At 43.7% G+C, this 15,571-nt stretch overlaps 2 protein-coding genes across 2 annotated transcripts in view; one reads left to right on the top strand and one right to left on the bottom strand.

Moving 5' to 3' along the window:
* Positions 1 to 12,695: 12,695 nt before the first annotated feature.
* Positions 12,696 to 15,085, bottom strand: LOC306800780 (uncharacterized protein; the record flags this gene model as incomplete). The annotated part of the gene is made up of 4 exons (XM_079303107.1): positions 12,696 to 13,322; positions 13,737 to 13,995; positions 14,644 to 14,878; positions 15,018 to 15,085. The coding sequence occupies 4 exons, from the start codon at positions 15,083 to 15,085 to the stop codon at positions 12,754 to 12,756; spliced, it is 1,131 nt and encodes a 376-aa protein (XP_079159233.1). The 3' UTR covers positions 12,696 to 12,753.
* The window catches only part of SOX5 (SRY-box transcription factor 5), a 607,966-nt gene continuing 606,600 nt past the window's right edge, over positions 14,206 to 15,571 (top strand). The window contains exon 1 of the mRNA XM_079305083.1: positions 14,206 to 14,635. The gene's annotated coding sequence lies outside the window, so the exon portion shown is untranslated. The remainder of the gene's footprint in view (positions 14,636 to 15,571) is intronic.

Genomic DNA, 15,571 nt, shown 5'->3' with positions numbered 1-15,571 from the left:
CAGCACACAATAATGCCATTGCTCGGTGTGTCTAGGGCAGTTTTCATCTGTGTGTGAAGGTGGGGAATTTGGGAAGCTGGTTGGCCAGTGTTGTGCACTTACCCACTCGCCCTGTGTATATAGACTTAATAACTTTCCTTTTACTGCTGAGTGCACATTTCAGCTTTGAGGACTCAGGGTTAAGTATTTTCACTAGTTTGCAAGTAGAGAAACTGAGATGGGAGAAAGCCAATGGCTGGAATGAGGCCAGAAGCCTGGGCTAGCTCAGGACTGTGAGGCTCAGAGTTCTGTGTTCAGACCATGCCACCACAGCCCTGCACAACAATAACAAGTTTCAATTCATTCCCATTTGTGGAGGAAATTGAGATCATTCAAATAACTCAGTAGTCCCGTTCTCTGAAGTGGGAACACATGCCATTAAAAGGTGTGTCAGGAGAAATAAAGGCACCCTAAGTTTATACCTGTTGTCCTTTTTTTCCTCTGTTGATTGCACTGTTTCAGCACTCATACTCTAAAGGCCTTTGAAACGTGGCTGTTTATTGAAAGGAAACTTCTCAGGGCGGCTCAGCTTAATTGTGTTCTTATTGGAGTGAAACAGGATGCTTGGCCCAAACCTTATTTCCTTCATTTCACTCCATTCTATTCCAAGCACTTTTCCTGCATCCTGAATAAAGTATCAGTGATGCTACATTTTTCTGAGCACAGGGCATTTGAAGAGATGCATAATCAAGGAAATTTTCATTTATTGATCTTGGAGAAATTGCGGATGCCCATGCCTTACCTTGGGCAATTCTTCAGAGACACTTTTCCACTTTTCCCAGTTTCCACTAGAGGGATTACACGTTCTAGTTCAGAGTGCTGCAACAGCCCAGGATAAAATGGAACTGCTTTTTGTCCATCTATATTTTTAACTGCTACGGTTAATTCACAAATACAATAATAAGCTGACAGTACGAGGACTGGAGGCCTTAATAACCATTACAAAATCATTAATTACCAAGAAATTAGAGAGGTGTCTGTTAAGTGGTTAAATTTGCAACCTTCTGTCCATAAACAAGAAATCCAAACACTTGCCTGAATCATAGCTAACTTCCCACACATTGCTTATAAGCTGTATCTTGTTTATTTCTGCATATATTACTCTCACTAAATGATTAGATTTGTCACCCATGACCCAGTATGCTGTTTGCAATTATTTCTTTTATTAAATTAAGCACTACATATTTACTTTGAGAAATTATGTATGATATCTATCAATGCATGCATGTGTGTGAGTGTATGTGAGCGCATGAACTTCCCTGATTGCTTTTCCTCTTGTACAGCAAATAAAAAATAACAGGCATTAAAGCTAGCAGAGTTATACTGACAGGGAAACCAGCTCAGAGGGAGGGGGGGAAATTGCTATATGAAGTTTTTTCTTTTGTATTTTAAGTATTTCTACTAATGTATTGAATTTTAATGATCTGGAAAGTCTAATCTCCACTAGCAGATGTATAAACACTTGTGGCTCTAAGATTTAAGGGTGCTCATGTGGACTGCACTCAGCTCTTCTTTTTCCACCTCCCATATCTTGTGGGTGCGTCTGTGTTGGGGGGATCTGCAGACATATGGGCCACTTTTTTCCAGGGAATATAAAGCCACTCTTTTCTACAATGACAATTGAAGTAGCTTGTTTTCTAGAAAAACTAAACCTTATGGTATGCATAGAAATATGTTATATATTATATATGTTATATATATTTTATATATGTAACATATAGAAATAACAGTTCGGGCTGCTGTAAAGTTGGGGTTTTTTGTTGTTGTTAATTTGTTTTTCTTTTAATAAAAGTATTTCTATATCTTTTAAGTTTCCATGTAATCTTTTAGATATTTCATCCTATCAGATTTCTGTTCTGTCTTGTGCTTTATTTTTCATTGCAGTACTTCCTCTGTCTTCACTGAACATAATTTCTTCTGAGCAGAATTCACCCCCAACAGCTTCTGAACTGAATTTACACATCCATTGTATTTGAGTGGGTTCAAAATGAGGCAGAAATACTCACTTTTAATCTGTTATATTTCTGAGGTGTTAATTAGTTTGCCACCTCTTGTTTGCCAGTTCAAACTGGGATCTGAATGCTATGAGAACTTCTTTTAATAATCTTGTAAGAAAATGGTATGTAATGATTTACTTCTGCAACAAGTAAATCGCTTCAGGAAGGGGATCGCTGAGACCAAGACAGTTGTGATAATGTGGATTTCAAACCACAAACTTCAGCTTGTAAAGAAACCAGAATTAGGACTTCTTTTAAAAGAAGTTTAAACAATCTTGTAGATTTCATTACTTTTGTCTGTAAATATGGAGTGATCTTTATCCACATACAAAGGGTGGGTTGGAGCCTCCAAGAGGTACACACAAAAATTCCTTTCTTGACTTTTTGACTCTTCCTTTCTTAACTAACAATGAGTTCAGGGACACGGGGTTTTGCATCGCCTGGGTGGATGATCTGCTGGGTTCCACCTTGCTGCAGAGCAACAAGGCGGGGACAGCAGGGAAGCGATCTTTGGAACAATCGGCTCCTACCTCCGCAGAGCGAGTAAGAGCGCAAACCCTCCCCGACACAGGAGCGAACCGTGGGGTTTGAAGTGTTGCATTGTTTTGTCTTCTGGGCTGCCTGGGGTCCTTCCAACTGGCAAAGGTTTGAAGAAAGTATTCCAAGCACCATTAGGAAGGGACATATCTTCGCTAGGGACTGGAACGGGTTTTTGGTGCATTGCCAGGTGTGCAGGGGAGGGTGCCCAGAGCTGGTGCAGCTGCGGTGAGCCGCGGGCAGGTACCCAGCTGTCCCCGCAGATGCCAGGCAGCCACCAATTCCTGGGCGGAGCCTGAGGAGGGCACTGGCAGAGCAACAGCTTTGGGGAGGGCAAAGGGGACATCCCATCTGGAAAAACGCTTCTGTGTGCATGAGCTGAGGCTCTCTCTTAAGCTTTTCCTTGGTTGCCTGCTTGCCTCCCTCCCTTCTGCTCCCGACCAAAAATAGGGTTCACCACAAATGAGAGAACTGTTGATGCAGACTCTGTGGGTTACAGAGAGACAGATAGATGATTTGATATCATTTTCTCTATAAAAGTAAAAGAATCTCTGGGGGTAAACAGTCTTGTCTTCAGAAATAAAATCAACAGGAGAACTCTGCAACCCATAGAGCTGTATTCAGGTTTGATACTCAATTAAAATATTAACTTGAAATTCAGTAAGATTTTGCTTTCTCTTTTGGACTTACTGAGGGCTGCTATAGCAGTTTTGGTAATAGGTTTAATTGTAAAATCCCAAACCAAAAACTTAATTTTGGCCCCAAGTCTGAAACAAAAGGATTTGGCATACGGATTCAGTTTATAGTTAGGATAATTTATCCATGTTCTCTGTCAGTGGAAGACACTGTACCTCCTGTCTAGAAGCCTCCCAGTTGCACAAAGCCTGTGGGGTGAGTTCTTAGACAGAAGCACATGGGAACTCCAGCAGTCACCCTGCCAGGTAGTGCTAACATCAGCTGTGGAATTGCAAAATTTTAATGCTCTTAAAATGCCCATGGCATCTTCCTGTAGAGGGATGTCCAGAAAAAATTTCCCCTTTTAACATTAAAAATACCAGTAGCCAGGAACACACCTGAGGAAGGCCAGTTAGCACATTTCAGCTGTTTGTGCAATCCCAGATCCCACCAAATGCAGCTGCCAAGATGATAATCACTTTCAGCCAGTGACATTTTTCATGAATGTCACTGTTTGAGCAGGGTATATTTTGTGATCTACTAACCTTCCTTCCTCTATCTGTCAGAAGTTGGTAAACAGCCAAGGATCTTTAAAATAGCTTCACCTACTCCAGTTCTTGTTTTTAAGAGAAGGGATTTTAAAGCCAGAGTAGTTGTCATATCTCCCTCCAGTTCACACAGGCATCAATGACAGAGATGCAGCTGGAACTGAGCAAGAATCCTGTTAGTTAATTTCTTAGGCTGGGTTTTCCTCTGTGCCTTAAAAAAATGCCTTAAGCATTTTTCCTCCTCCCTTTTCTGTCTGACATCCTTTACAAAAAATTTACTAATCTCAGGATTATCCAAGGGAGCATATTTTCAGTCACAGGATGCTCACATGCTTCATGGACCAGGGTGAACTTGAGCTCCATTGCACACTTGTTGCCACACGCACGCACACACAGACACACAGATACACACAAACACTGGCTGACCACTGATTATCAGGGAATAGATTACACCAAGAGGGGTGAAGATGAGCTTGTGAATTACAATAACAAGCAAGATTGCATTTACTACCTCTGTGGAATAAATTTATTAAAAAGAAAAGAAGCCCTTCCTTTTCCTTCAAAAATGACAATCTCTGTACATTGTGTGTCACCACGGAAATGGTAATCCTGCCACTTGTCAGCAAGCTGCTTTTTAAGAAAACAGTGGGTGAGGAGAGTAAACAGGTTGCAGGAGAAGGTAACATGAGAGTAGGAGGGTGATTAGTTTTCACTGCTATTCCAACTATTCAGCCACTAAATAGATTGGAACTGTGAAGAAAGAGACAAGAAATAGGTAAAGATAGCTTTTCCAGCTCTGGAGTGCTTCAGGAGATGCTAGATGTTCTGAGTAAAAATGTCCTGCCCTGCTATGAAACAAAGACAAATATTTAATTATTCTGAAAACCTTGAAAAGTCCCAAAAGTTTGGGAGCAGCCTACATATTGTAAGTAGTGTTAAAACTCATTACTTGATAACTGATGGTCTTCAGGGCTCCTTTGCTTCATCCTTGTTGTCTCTTCCTCTTGTCCCATGCTTGTTGTTGCCTTCCCCCATGCCCTTCAGTGTCTGCTTTCCTATGGATACTAGTTATGTCACAGCTACTTTTCTTTTTTAAAACCTCCTTACTCCAAAAGGAAATTTATTAATCAATTGCATGAAGGCCTTCACTGTGAAAATATCAATTTGAATCCATGAAAGAGAAAAGATAATTCCAGATATAAACAGCTGCTGTCCAGTTGAGAAGGACTTCAAGAATATTATAGCTGGAGAGTCCTTGCTGTGAACTCTTGGATTTGCTCTTTGTCTGCAAGCCTGGCTTCTAATCCCTGCCCTGAGTTTACAAATACCAGCCCTGCTTCTGGCTTGGAGGATAAATACAGTTGGGTTTTATTGCAGATTTCTTTCTGAACAAATGTCCATGCTAGAGACCTTCTATTTTCCAACCTTTTTGTTTTGTTTTGAAGTCAGTTAAAAGACAAAATAAGAATACCACCCCCCACCACACACACACTAATTCCGAGACTTCTAATTGGTCTGACAGGTTCTTGGTGAGGGTTTTTTTTTTTTTCTTTTTGTTGTTGGTTTTTTTTTGTTTTGTTTTGTTTTCGTTTTTGTTTTTGTTTTGTTTTTTGTTTTTTGTCTAATAGATAATTTTCTGCAGGTCCCAGAGTGCCTTAAACAAGAAACTTCTTGTTTCTATTTTGATTTCATCCTTGTGACTGCATTTCCCTCTTTGACTCTTCTGCTGTGAACCTGGTGCCAGCAGGAGGCTAAACCTCAGGTTTCCCTTCTCAGGGCTCACCCCGTATTCCAGCATATCCTGGACTGTCTGGTGCTCAGCCATAGGCTGTGGGCTTTTCACCTTCAGCAGAAGATCACAGGAGGTGTTTCAGTTACATGGTCAGAAAGGAAAATCAGCCCATTTGAACCAATCCAACTGAAAGGCTGTTTTTTACTAGTGAAACTTCAACTTTAACAGTTCTGCACATAAACATTTGCAGACACAGATCACTGGTTTACTCATCTCTTATTTTATTTTGTCTGAAGAGAAGCAGTTCTATCAAAATAATAATAAAAAAAGAGGATTACAAAATATTTTCCTAAATGACCTTAATTTTCTGGCAAAAGACTTGCAGTCAAGTCATGTTTCAGAATGACTAAGAGTGAATGGATGGTGGGACACCTGTTCTCCTTGAAAGCTTTTATGTTCTGCTATGTGAACTGGGGAAGCTGGATCACTACTCACATGGCATATGTTTAAAAATATTATTGAAATGAAACTCTTTTAAAAAATAATATGTAAACCTGATGCACAAGTGTTTGGGTTTTGGCTGGGTATTTTGTTTGGTTTTGGGTGGGGTTTTTTTGGGTTTTTTTTTTTTTTTTTTTTTTTTTTTTTTTTTTTTTTTTTTTTTTTTTTTTTTTGGTGGGTGCATTCATTTTCTTTGTGGGTTTTGTTGGGGTTTATTGGTGGCTGAAACTGAGCACCAGAGAAAAAAATTCAGGACACATATAAGTGTTATTGACTTTCAGTCAGATAGCAGGTATGTAATTGCTTTTGAATAGTTTTGAATATGTGGCAACTAGGATCAAAGTATTTAACATGTGTGATAAGTTTTTTTCATCTGCTTTGGAGTTTCTGGATGCTGAAATCAGCAGGTTGAAGTATTTTTGGAATATTTGTGCCTATGACTTGATGTGCTGAGATTTGATTCTCACTGGGTTCAGCATATGAAAACTCTGAAAAGTTTTCACAGGTTTGTGTGTTGATATATTTGTGCTACTTCATGTTGCTGATATCTGGAAATTCCTAATACTGTATATAATTATCATTCATGTAATATTAAGTCACATTTCTGACTTAAATGAATCAATTACATTAAGCTGCAAAATTCCACAAATTATCTCTGCAGTGTAAAACGCCCTGATGTAAATCATGGAATACTTATTACATAGCTCTTATATTGCAGACTATTTTCCTATACCAGATAAGCACATGAAAACAGTGAGAAAGTAATGTTTGTTGTGATGTTTTGTTTTCTCTCATGTTATTATTTATACTTTCTAATGCCATGTCTTACATCCTGTTTCACAATAAGAGTCAGATATTCTTGTTTAACTGCTAAGGAAGTTTGAACAGTTTGATTCCAAATAAGGGCAGTTCTGACTAGATACACTAAGAAAATAAAAGGCAAAACCCACTCTCCTCTCCTGGATGCAAGCTGACTGCCAGAGTTGTTCCCACAGTACTACAGAGATAGCTAGGTTCATTTTGGAGCATCCAGCTGTGAGGTGACACACTTAATGCACCAGTGATCTGATCCAGTATAGAAAATCTTTGGGGCCTGATTCTCTGTGCCTCTCACCTTGTGCAGTCATTTGTAGTGAACAGCCTGAATACCCACACACTGGAAAAGCAGAATATAAAATATTTTGCACTGCTTATCCTTCACTGCATACCTGTGACCATGTGAGCAGGTGCATGAGGTAAAACATTTGAGTTCTTATGAAAATTTTATTTATATGCAATTGGTTTGGGGTTTTTTTCTTTAAAGGTAAAATATGAAGCTATTTGAGACTTCTAGACAGTGATCTTATGAGCTTATAAGCATTCCTATAGGATACATCCAGAGTAACTGAATATGCCCACACAGAAATATATGCAGGTCTAATAATCAACACAGACCAGAGCAAGTGCTAAACCTGAATCCTTCATTGGAAATTCAGTGCTGCCAGTTTAAAAGGAGCTCCAATGCCAGTTTTAAATCAACGATTACCCTGTAATGAACACAAATGACATCTCATTTCAATGTAACCTTCACTCCTTTTTGTTTTTATGATAGTAATTTAAGGATATTAGGAGCTGTGTTACTCCACAAAAGATGGTAGTGCAAGCAAACAGCTTTACATGAGAAATGCTGCAGCAAAAATTGTATATGCTTTCTGATTTTTCAAACAATGATCACAAATTCAGAGAATAAACTTTGTAGTAAGAAAGAATATTTTTGATTGGAAATTTGGCCATTTTTTACTGAATTCTGCTTGTTTTTATTGTATTTGTTTGCTATTTTTGACGGTACTATTTATTGCATACATGCTGGAGAATAATCCTACAGCAATGTGCTAAATTTTAAACAAAGTCACACCATTTTTTTCCACATTTACTTTTATATTAATTACTGCACTTAAATATATATTTAAAAAGCAGCTCTATCTTGTGGCACAAAGGCTGATTATATTGAAAATCAGAAGCTTTTAGCAATGGCAGGAAAGTGAGTAATTTTTTCTGTCCTTTTATGGCAATTTTATTTTCTTTTGTTTTCATTTAAGGAGCACTGTAGAGATAATAATCTTAATAAAACAGTATATACAAATCCCTGTTCCTGTGCTACTGATTAGACACTAACAGTTCAGTCCTGCTAAAACTTACTCACAGGAACTGGTCTCTATTTTCAGAAGTTGCAGATTATTTTGATTACCTCCCCTTTTCAGTCAATCACCAGTTTTAGAAAACGTGTTTAGAAGTAAAAAATGACAGACACCTGCTTTTGGGAAAGTCTATGCCACAATTTTTGTCAACTTGTAGAGTGCCCAACACTCTTGGAAATCACTCTGAAAACTTTTTGCAGACTTGGTTTGAGTTTGAAGTGCACACTGTGAGCCACGCGGACATGCCTGAATTACTTGATGGTCTTGAAGTTCCATGTCAGCACTGTCCCAACAGTCTGTCCTCATTAATTAGTCCTGAGTGATCCTCACTGAGCCTTGCAAGACATGCTCCTGATGGTGTCCACATGTAGGCAAGCATCACCACATGGTTTCTCATCCTGCAAGGGCTTCCTCCACCTCCAGTGGAGCATCCATGAAAAACACTCTTAGTTAACCCAGTGGCAGGGTAAACAGCCGAGAGGGAAAGGAGACAGCCACAATATATGCACGAGACCTCCAACTGTGAGCCTGGACAAGTTCTCTCACTTCTGGCAGGCACAAAAGTGAAGTTAAGGTTTAGTTCTTAATCCTCTCCTGTATCACGATGGATAATCTGTGATTTTGGGATGCTGCCTCTTGGTCAGGAATTCTGATATCAAGAGAGGCATGTTCTTCTATTAGAGCAGAGTTGGAGAAGCTTAAATGTTTTGATGGCCTTTGTAGCACCACAAAGTCAGGGGTGGGCTAAAAAGTTGGATTTGGAAATGGAATATATGAGAATATACATATTAATTCATGTGTTAGCACTGATGGAAATATTTTGATCATGTTCAGTGTGGACTAAGGCTGAAATTAAAAAATAAATCTGAATCTTTGCAACTGGATTTGTGTCTAGGAAAGAAGCAAACTTAAATTAAATGTTGTGAAATTTAGATCCTCCTCATTTTTCTTGGGGAAGGGTTGAGGGGTGGGCTTCAGATGTGAGCTCATTGTAAAAGAGAGATTAGGGAAGACCTGCCCTAAATTGTAGTTTTGTAATCCCTGACCCAGGCCCACTTAACTGTTTGACATATGAAAATATGGTGTTAATGAAGATCCAGCCTGCTTCTTAAATCCATCCTTGTGACTGTCTTTATTCATCTCCATGTGCTTATATATTATGATTATTTTTGTATATACAAGTAATCTCATTGAAATCTACTACTGGTAGCATGATGGATTGTGGCTCGTGCCTTTAATCCATTATTGAAGCTAAAAGCTGTTTACAGATTCTTGTAATGCTTAATTTTTGCTCAGCATGGACAACTCAAAGCAAGTCTTTTTTTCAGCTGGTTTCCTTTCCTCTTTCTCATTCCATGTGCCTGCAGTAGTTTAAATTACAGAACGCCACACTGACATTTAATTTAATGAACATTTCCTGTTTCTTTTAGATTGTGTATGCACCTTCTACTAAAAATAAATATATTCCTTATTTAGTTAATAGGACCTAAATGTAGGATCCAAATTGCCAGTTCCTCTACTGAAACATGATTCTATAATTTAATTTCAGGAATCAGCTAACAAGAAACTGGAGAGAGTGCCCTATTCAGGGACGTAACGGCAGCATGTTTTATGTTCTCTAGGAAGTTTAGGAAGTTATTTTAATGTCTTTTTGAAATATTATGGATGGGCTTCTCTATTCCCTCTGGGAGAACAGAGAAAAGACCTGCATAGAACCACATTGCTTTAATTTAAGCAACAGAGGCTTTTCCTACTAGCAGGAATCAGTGCAAGCATCACCCTGATTTTATTATGGAGGAGCAGATAAGCCAGGCTAAACGTAAAAGATGAGAGTGGTGCTTGGACTGATTAGGACCACATAAGGATGTTCTTGTGCTGATGCTCTCTGATACAAAAACAGATGTTTGTAAGTTCCTAAGTGGTTTCTTCATTTTGATATGGCTTTAAGGTTATCTCAGTACCTCAATAATCGAATTACTCTGGCACAAAAATAATGTTGTTTTATAGGACTCAGGCTGTTCAATGCTGTCATTTATACCTCTGAGAGGTAGCAACAAACCATTTCCATGTGAGAAAGGTGGCATTTTACTGCAGCTCTTGTGAAAATGAGTGTGCCAAGACTAACTGGAATAGAAAACTGGAGCTATGAATTTTCTAGGAGGATGAGGCAAGAAACAGCTTGTGAAGAGTGGTAGTGAAGGGAAAAAGTCAGGGAAAACTAAAGACAGATTAGCTCTGTGTGAGCAGAGAGATTTATCTGTAATTTTTTTTTTTTCCTTAGAATTATACATAAAACTTTAACTTGCAGGCTCAGGAGTGGGTGGGGCAAACCAACATAGAGTTGTGAATAAAACACCTTCAGAAACCGATTTTTAGGTGCACACTGCTCACGGTAGAGATGTGAACCTTTCATTTCAACACTATGAACACTAGAACAGAGCCAGGCTCAGGCCATGCTTCCCTGCTGCTGGGAGAGTTAGAGCTTTGCAAACTTCAAATATAAAATAGCTAGCAATTTTTATAGCCACCTTTCTCTGGATAAGTTGCACTGAAAATTTTCTTTTGTGCTTTCTTTAGTTATTCTGGGTGGAAAAGTGGCTTGAAGCTGTGCTCCCAGCTGTGTCCAGCCTGTGTGTGCTAACATTCAACATCATGTGCACTCAAATATGCAGGGCTAAATAAGGAGACGTCTTTAGGTTCTACTAAAAACCATTTGGTTGACTAAAAATGTTGAAATGAGTCAATGCAGAAATGGCAACATCCTTCCTTTAAATAATTAAAAAATAAATAAACAAAAAAACCCCCCAGAATTAATTCTTTGCAATAAATAGTAAAACTTAAATTATTATTGGCATTCACAATTGTTTTTAAAAGTATTTGGAAATATGATGCTAGAGTCTTTGAGGAATAACATATCCTCATTATTCAAGACAAACTCAAATGCAGCTACTAGCAGTCCAATGGGGTTTTTTTCCTTTCTTTCTCTTTTTTTTTTTTTTTTTTTTTTTTTTTTAATTCTCTTTTCCACTGAACACCTTAATCCTATTCTAGAACTAGAAAAATACAGTTCCTGTGGAGAGCATAATACAATCTCTCACCATTGTGCTTTTGATCTTAAATAGAATGCACCCACATTTGGCTTTTTCTCTTTGTACCAGATTAGTTTTGGACACAGCCACCCTTATTCCTTTCTTGTTGAACTGCAAGGAACTTTATAATGATTGTAAGGAGGAGTCGGCATAAAGCAAGTAGTAAAGGGGGAGGGCAGTGCTTATGCAAAGAAAAAAAGGCGTGGGTAGGGTATGAAAAGAGTTCTGAAGGGTGTGGTGAGGACACACAGAGCCTGCCAGCCTGACCCATGAACGTCTGGCTGCAGGTCCCCAGGTTTGAGATGACCTGAGATAGAGCAAAGCTTCATGCCAGAACGATTTAATTGCCTATGCAGCACTGAGAGCCAGCAGCCATCAGAAGCATGATTTGCATGAGCAGGTGGGGGCTGAGGATGTGTAAATTGACAGCCAGTTCCAGAGTTTGTGCACAGTTGGGTTGGTGACTGGGACAGTGCAGGGTGAAACACTATCACTTAGCATGTGACCACCTTTCTCAAAAGCCTGAATTTAATTCAGAAGAGGCAAGTTTGAGGCTGGCCTAGTGTTTGGGTTTTTTGGATGCAATCGGGCCATGGCCCACTCCCTGTCTGTCCTCCTTGGCTCACTGCAGGTCCTGAAAGCCATGCTGCCTCCCTGGCACCCCAAGTCTGTGTTGTGCCAGAAATGCTGCTGCAGAGCTCAGAAGTCCCATTCCTCTCCCAGTCTGGTCTTTTCTCTGGTATGAGGAGTTATGGGGCTGGCTGGGAGAGCTGATGCTTGTACCTATACAGAGCTGGCCAAGCTCCTATCTGCCCTGCTCCCATCCCACCCACAGGACCCCCATGGGAGATCCTCCCACAGAGGTAGGGAGGAAGCCAAGAAAGAAACATTCCTCCAGCTCTTCTTTTCTTCTCCTTTTCCCATTAGAGTTACCACCCTCTCTAACCACTTCTACAGAGAGGTCTGAAGTCTCATTGAATCAGCAGTTGTGATTATTATCTGTGCTGTTAATGGTTTACATCTTTTTGCATTAAAGGGTAAAATCACTTAGGGACACACACACAGTGAAAAGATCATATACAGTAACATATCCAAGCACGTGGAAAAAAAAAAAAAAGATTGTAATGTTTTTGAATTCCAGATGATGACTTTTTAAATCTCCAAGAAGGCAATGAAATTGTTTGATTGTTCTTGTTAATGATTGGACTTGTCCCAGTATCAAATATTTGCAGAAGATAAGACTTCCCTCGTGAAGATGAATAATAACCGAACTTACTCTTCTTTGAGCAATTTGGCTCAGGGGTGCACCCACTCTCAGGCTCGAACCCCGTCCAGCCGGCTTCGGCGCTTCGGCAAAGCACGTGTACAAACTGCTCCGTTAAAAATAAAAGACCCCGTAAGTAAACAAGAGAGAGAGTGAGAGAAAGGCAGACCTGGTACTTGGAAAGCGTGACTTTATTAGCGGCGGGGTACCCGCCACCCTTCCCAGAGCCAGGCTGCGGCCGCCGTCCCCCCGCAGCATCGGGACGGGCTCCGAGCAGCTGGGCTGGGTACGGACAGCACCAGCGGCTGGTGCCGAGAGCGAAACGTAACTCCCCCACGGCTACCGGAGCGTACCCCCACCCACACGCGGAGCCCCGGCAGCGGCCGGCGGGGCCAGCCCGGGACACGACTGCGCTGCCTCTGCTGGAGCAGAGCCGGAGGAGAAGGAGGAAACCGCGGGGTCCGGGACAGAGGCGGAGTGCAGAGAGGAGCACTCGCTCCCCGCCTGGCTGGCGGAGCGGTGACACGGCGGGGGCCCGGCCCCTCCGCCGCGGACACAGGTTCCAGCAGCGCTGAAAGCCGCAGTCCTGCCGGGCCCTGCAGGCCGCTGAGGTAACCAACCCCTGGGACTGCGGGGTGACAGCGGTGGGCTTTAAACCCCCTCGCCTCATCTTCGGCCCCTGCGGGAGAGCGCGGAGGCGAAGAGCGCGGCGGGACCCCAAATTTCTGCTTCTCTCTCGGGTTCCTGCGCCAGGCTGGGGGTCCTGGGAATGAAGTGGGAGCTGAGGAAAGGGGATGGAGCGAGCGTCCTCACGGGCGGCTGGGCACGTGCGCGATCGCACCGCTGTGACAGGGTCCGTCGGTGCGGGAGGTACCAGCGGACACGCACACGCCCACGAACATGCAACTCTCGGCGTGTTTACTCTTAGCAAAAGGGCGGGAGGAGGAACTGCTCCTCGGGAATCGGGAGCGGTGTCGTCCGGGACTCACGACAGCCCCTCTTAGTGAAGAAGTTCCCGGGCGGAGCAGGGGGGAAGGCGGGGAGGGCTCAGTGCCGCCGCCGCTTTGAACCGCTGGCTGTAGAGGCGGACAGCCGCTGGCCCCGTTCCCTCTGCGGACAGTGAGGATGAGGATGGTAGTGGCGGCGATGGCCGTGCGGGGACGGGCGCGTCACTTACCGGTGGCCGCCACGCAGGGCCGCCCCGGTGCGCGGCGGGGCGGGCGGCGGGGAGGAGGTTGGGGATGGTCTGAGGCACCCGCGGCGCGGGGGACTCCCAGCGGAGCCCTCTCCCTGCTGTCACCACATCGCCTTCCTCCTCCGCCGCCTCCTCCTCCTCCTCCTGCCTGCCGGGGTGCCGGCGGCGGCCAGGCGCGGCACGGCGAGCCTCTCCTCCTCCATTGTTCCCGGTCTCCCTCTCCTTCCTCCCCCCCACCCCCCTTTTGTTATTTGCACTCGCATTGTGTTGTTTGTCTCTGAAGCCGCCTCATGACCAGCCAAGGGATTTCACCTCGTCCTTGAGAGACAGAGAGCGAGAGGGGGAAGGGGTGGGAAGAAGTGGGGAGAGAAAGGAAGAGCTCACCAAATACCCATCTCCCGGTCCCTCCCCGCACCTCTGGCTCTCCCCACCCCGCCAGTGTCACACTTAGCACCCCGCGCCCGGAGGAGACATGACAGACAGCGGGTAGGTGCGCGACTGCCGCCGTTTTAACTTTGTCCCTCGCCGCGGCCGCTCCCCGGGGGCATTCGGCTCTCGGGGCCCCGCGGGGCTCCGGGGCGGGCGGGGTGGGCGCCGCCGGTGGGGCGGGGGAGGCGGCGCGGCCGGCTGTCAGCCCAGCTCGGCCGGCTTGCTCCCGACCGCTCGCACATCTCCCGAAGTTTGGCACAACTTGTCACGCCCCCCCCTTTCCTTCTTCTCCTCCTCCTGCTGCTGCCGCTGGGGCTGGGGGCGGGCTGGGGCGGTCCGGCCGCGGTGCCCACGCGTGTGTGGCGGGGCACTGGCTGCTCCGTGCCCTGCCCGGGCATGGCTCAGCCCTCGGGATCCCGGCGGAGCCGGCGGACAGGAAGCTTTAAATTATTGTAATTGCCTCTCCCTCCGTGCGTGAGTGCCGAGCGGCGGCGGCCGCCGCGCCGCTGCCGGGGAGCGTGCAGGGGCGAGAGGGGGGCACGGCGGGCACCGCACCGGCACCGGGGTGGGGGGCACCGGCATGAGCATCTTTACGTATTTCTGCGAGACACCTTCCTCGCTTCTGCCCGAGCAGTAGGGTGTCTCTTTGGAAGGGTGCTGAAGGCTCTCGGTTCGCTCGTTTCGGCTCTTTTCCCCTCAAAGAGAAAGCGGGTCAGGGGGAAAAGCGACTTCCCCGAAAGGGTACGGAGCTCGTCCCCGCCGATCCCCAGGCACTGGCGTTGAGAGAAAGCGCTGCCTTGTCTGGAAAGTTAGGAGACTTTATTCCAGCCCGACTGCGATCCTAGAATAACCGGAGCCGCTCGCCGGGAGGAACGTGATCGGCTTTTCCCAGGGGATGGCATGCTGCCTCAGCCCTGTACTTTGGTCAAGGGTAGAACCAATAGCGAGCTGTGGGATTTTGGGTAATAAGTGTGGGAATCTGCAAGAGGAGTAGGTCTAAGAGTGATTCGTTTTCCTACGGCTCATGAATAATGGCCTAGAGCTTTTTTTTTTTTCTTTTTTTTGCTTTTTTTTTTTTTTTTTTTTTTTTTTTTTTTTTTTTTTTTTTTTAAACAAAACAGGCCACTGAAATAGGCACGTGGGAGATTTGTAGGAGTTCAACATTGCGATCATCATCAGCAACAGCAATACAATAGGGACGTCCAGGAGGATAGTGTCTGATGGGAACTGTTTTCTCTGAGAGGCTAGTATCACATGCTGGTAGCTTTTGCTATCATTGCTAACACTGACCTCTTCTGAAAGGAAAGCCAGCAATATCCTAAAATTAGAGAGAAAATGTTTCTGGTTGATTTTTTAATTTATAATAGAGCTACATTTCAGTCCCTCTC

The sequence above is a fragment of the Erithacus rubecula genome (assembly GCF_903797595.1).
Source record: "Erithacus rubecula genome assembly, chromosome: 4".
NCBI classification, from domain to species: domain Eukaryota; kingdom Metazoa; phylum Chordata; class Aves; order Passeriformes; family Muscicapidae; genus Erithacus; species Erithacus rubecula.
Note: the sequence above shows the minus strand (reverse complement) of the source record. Positions and strands in the feature narration are given on the sequence as shown.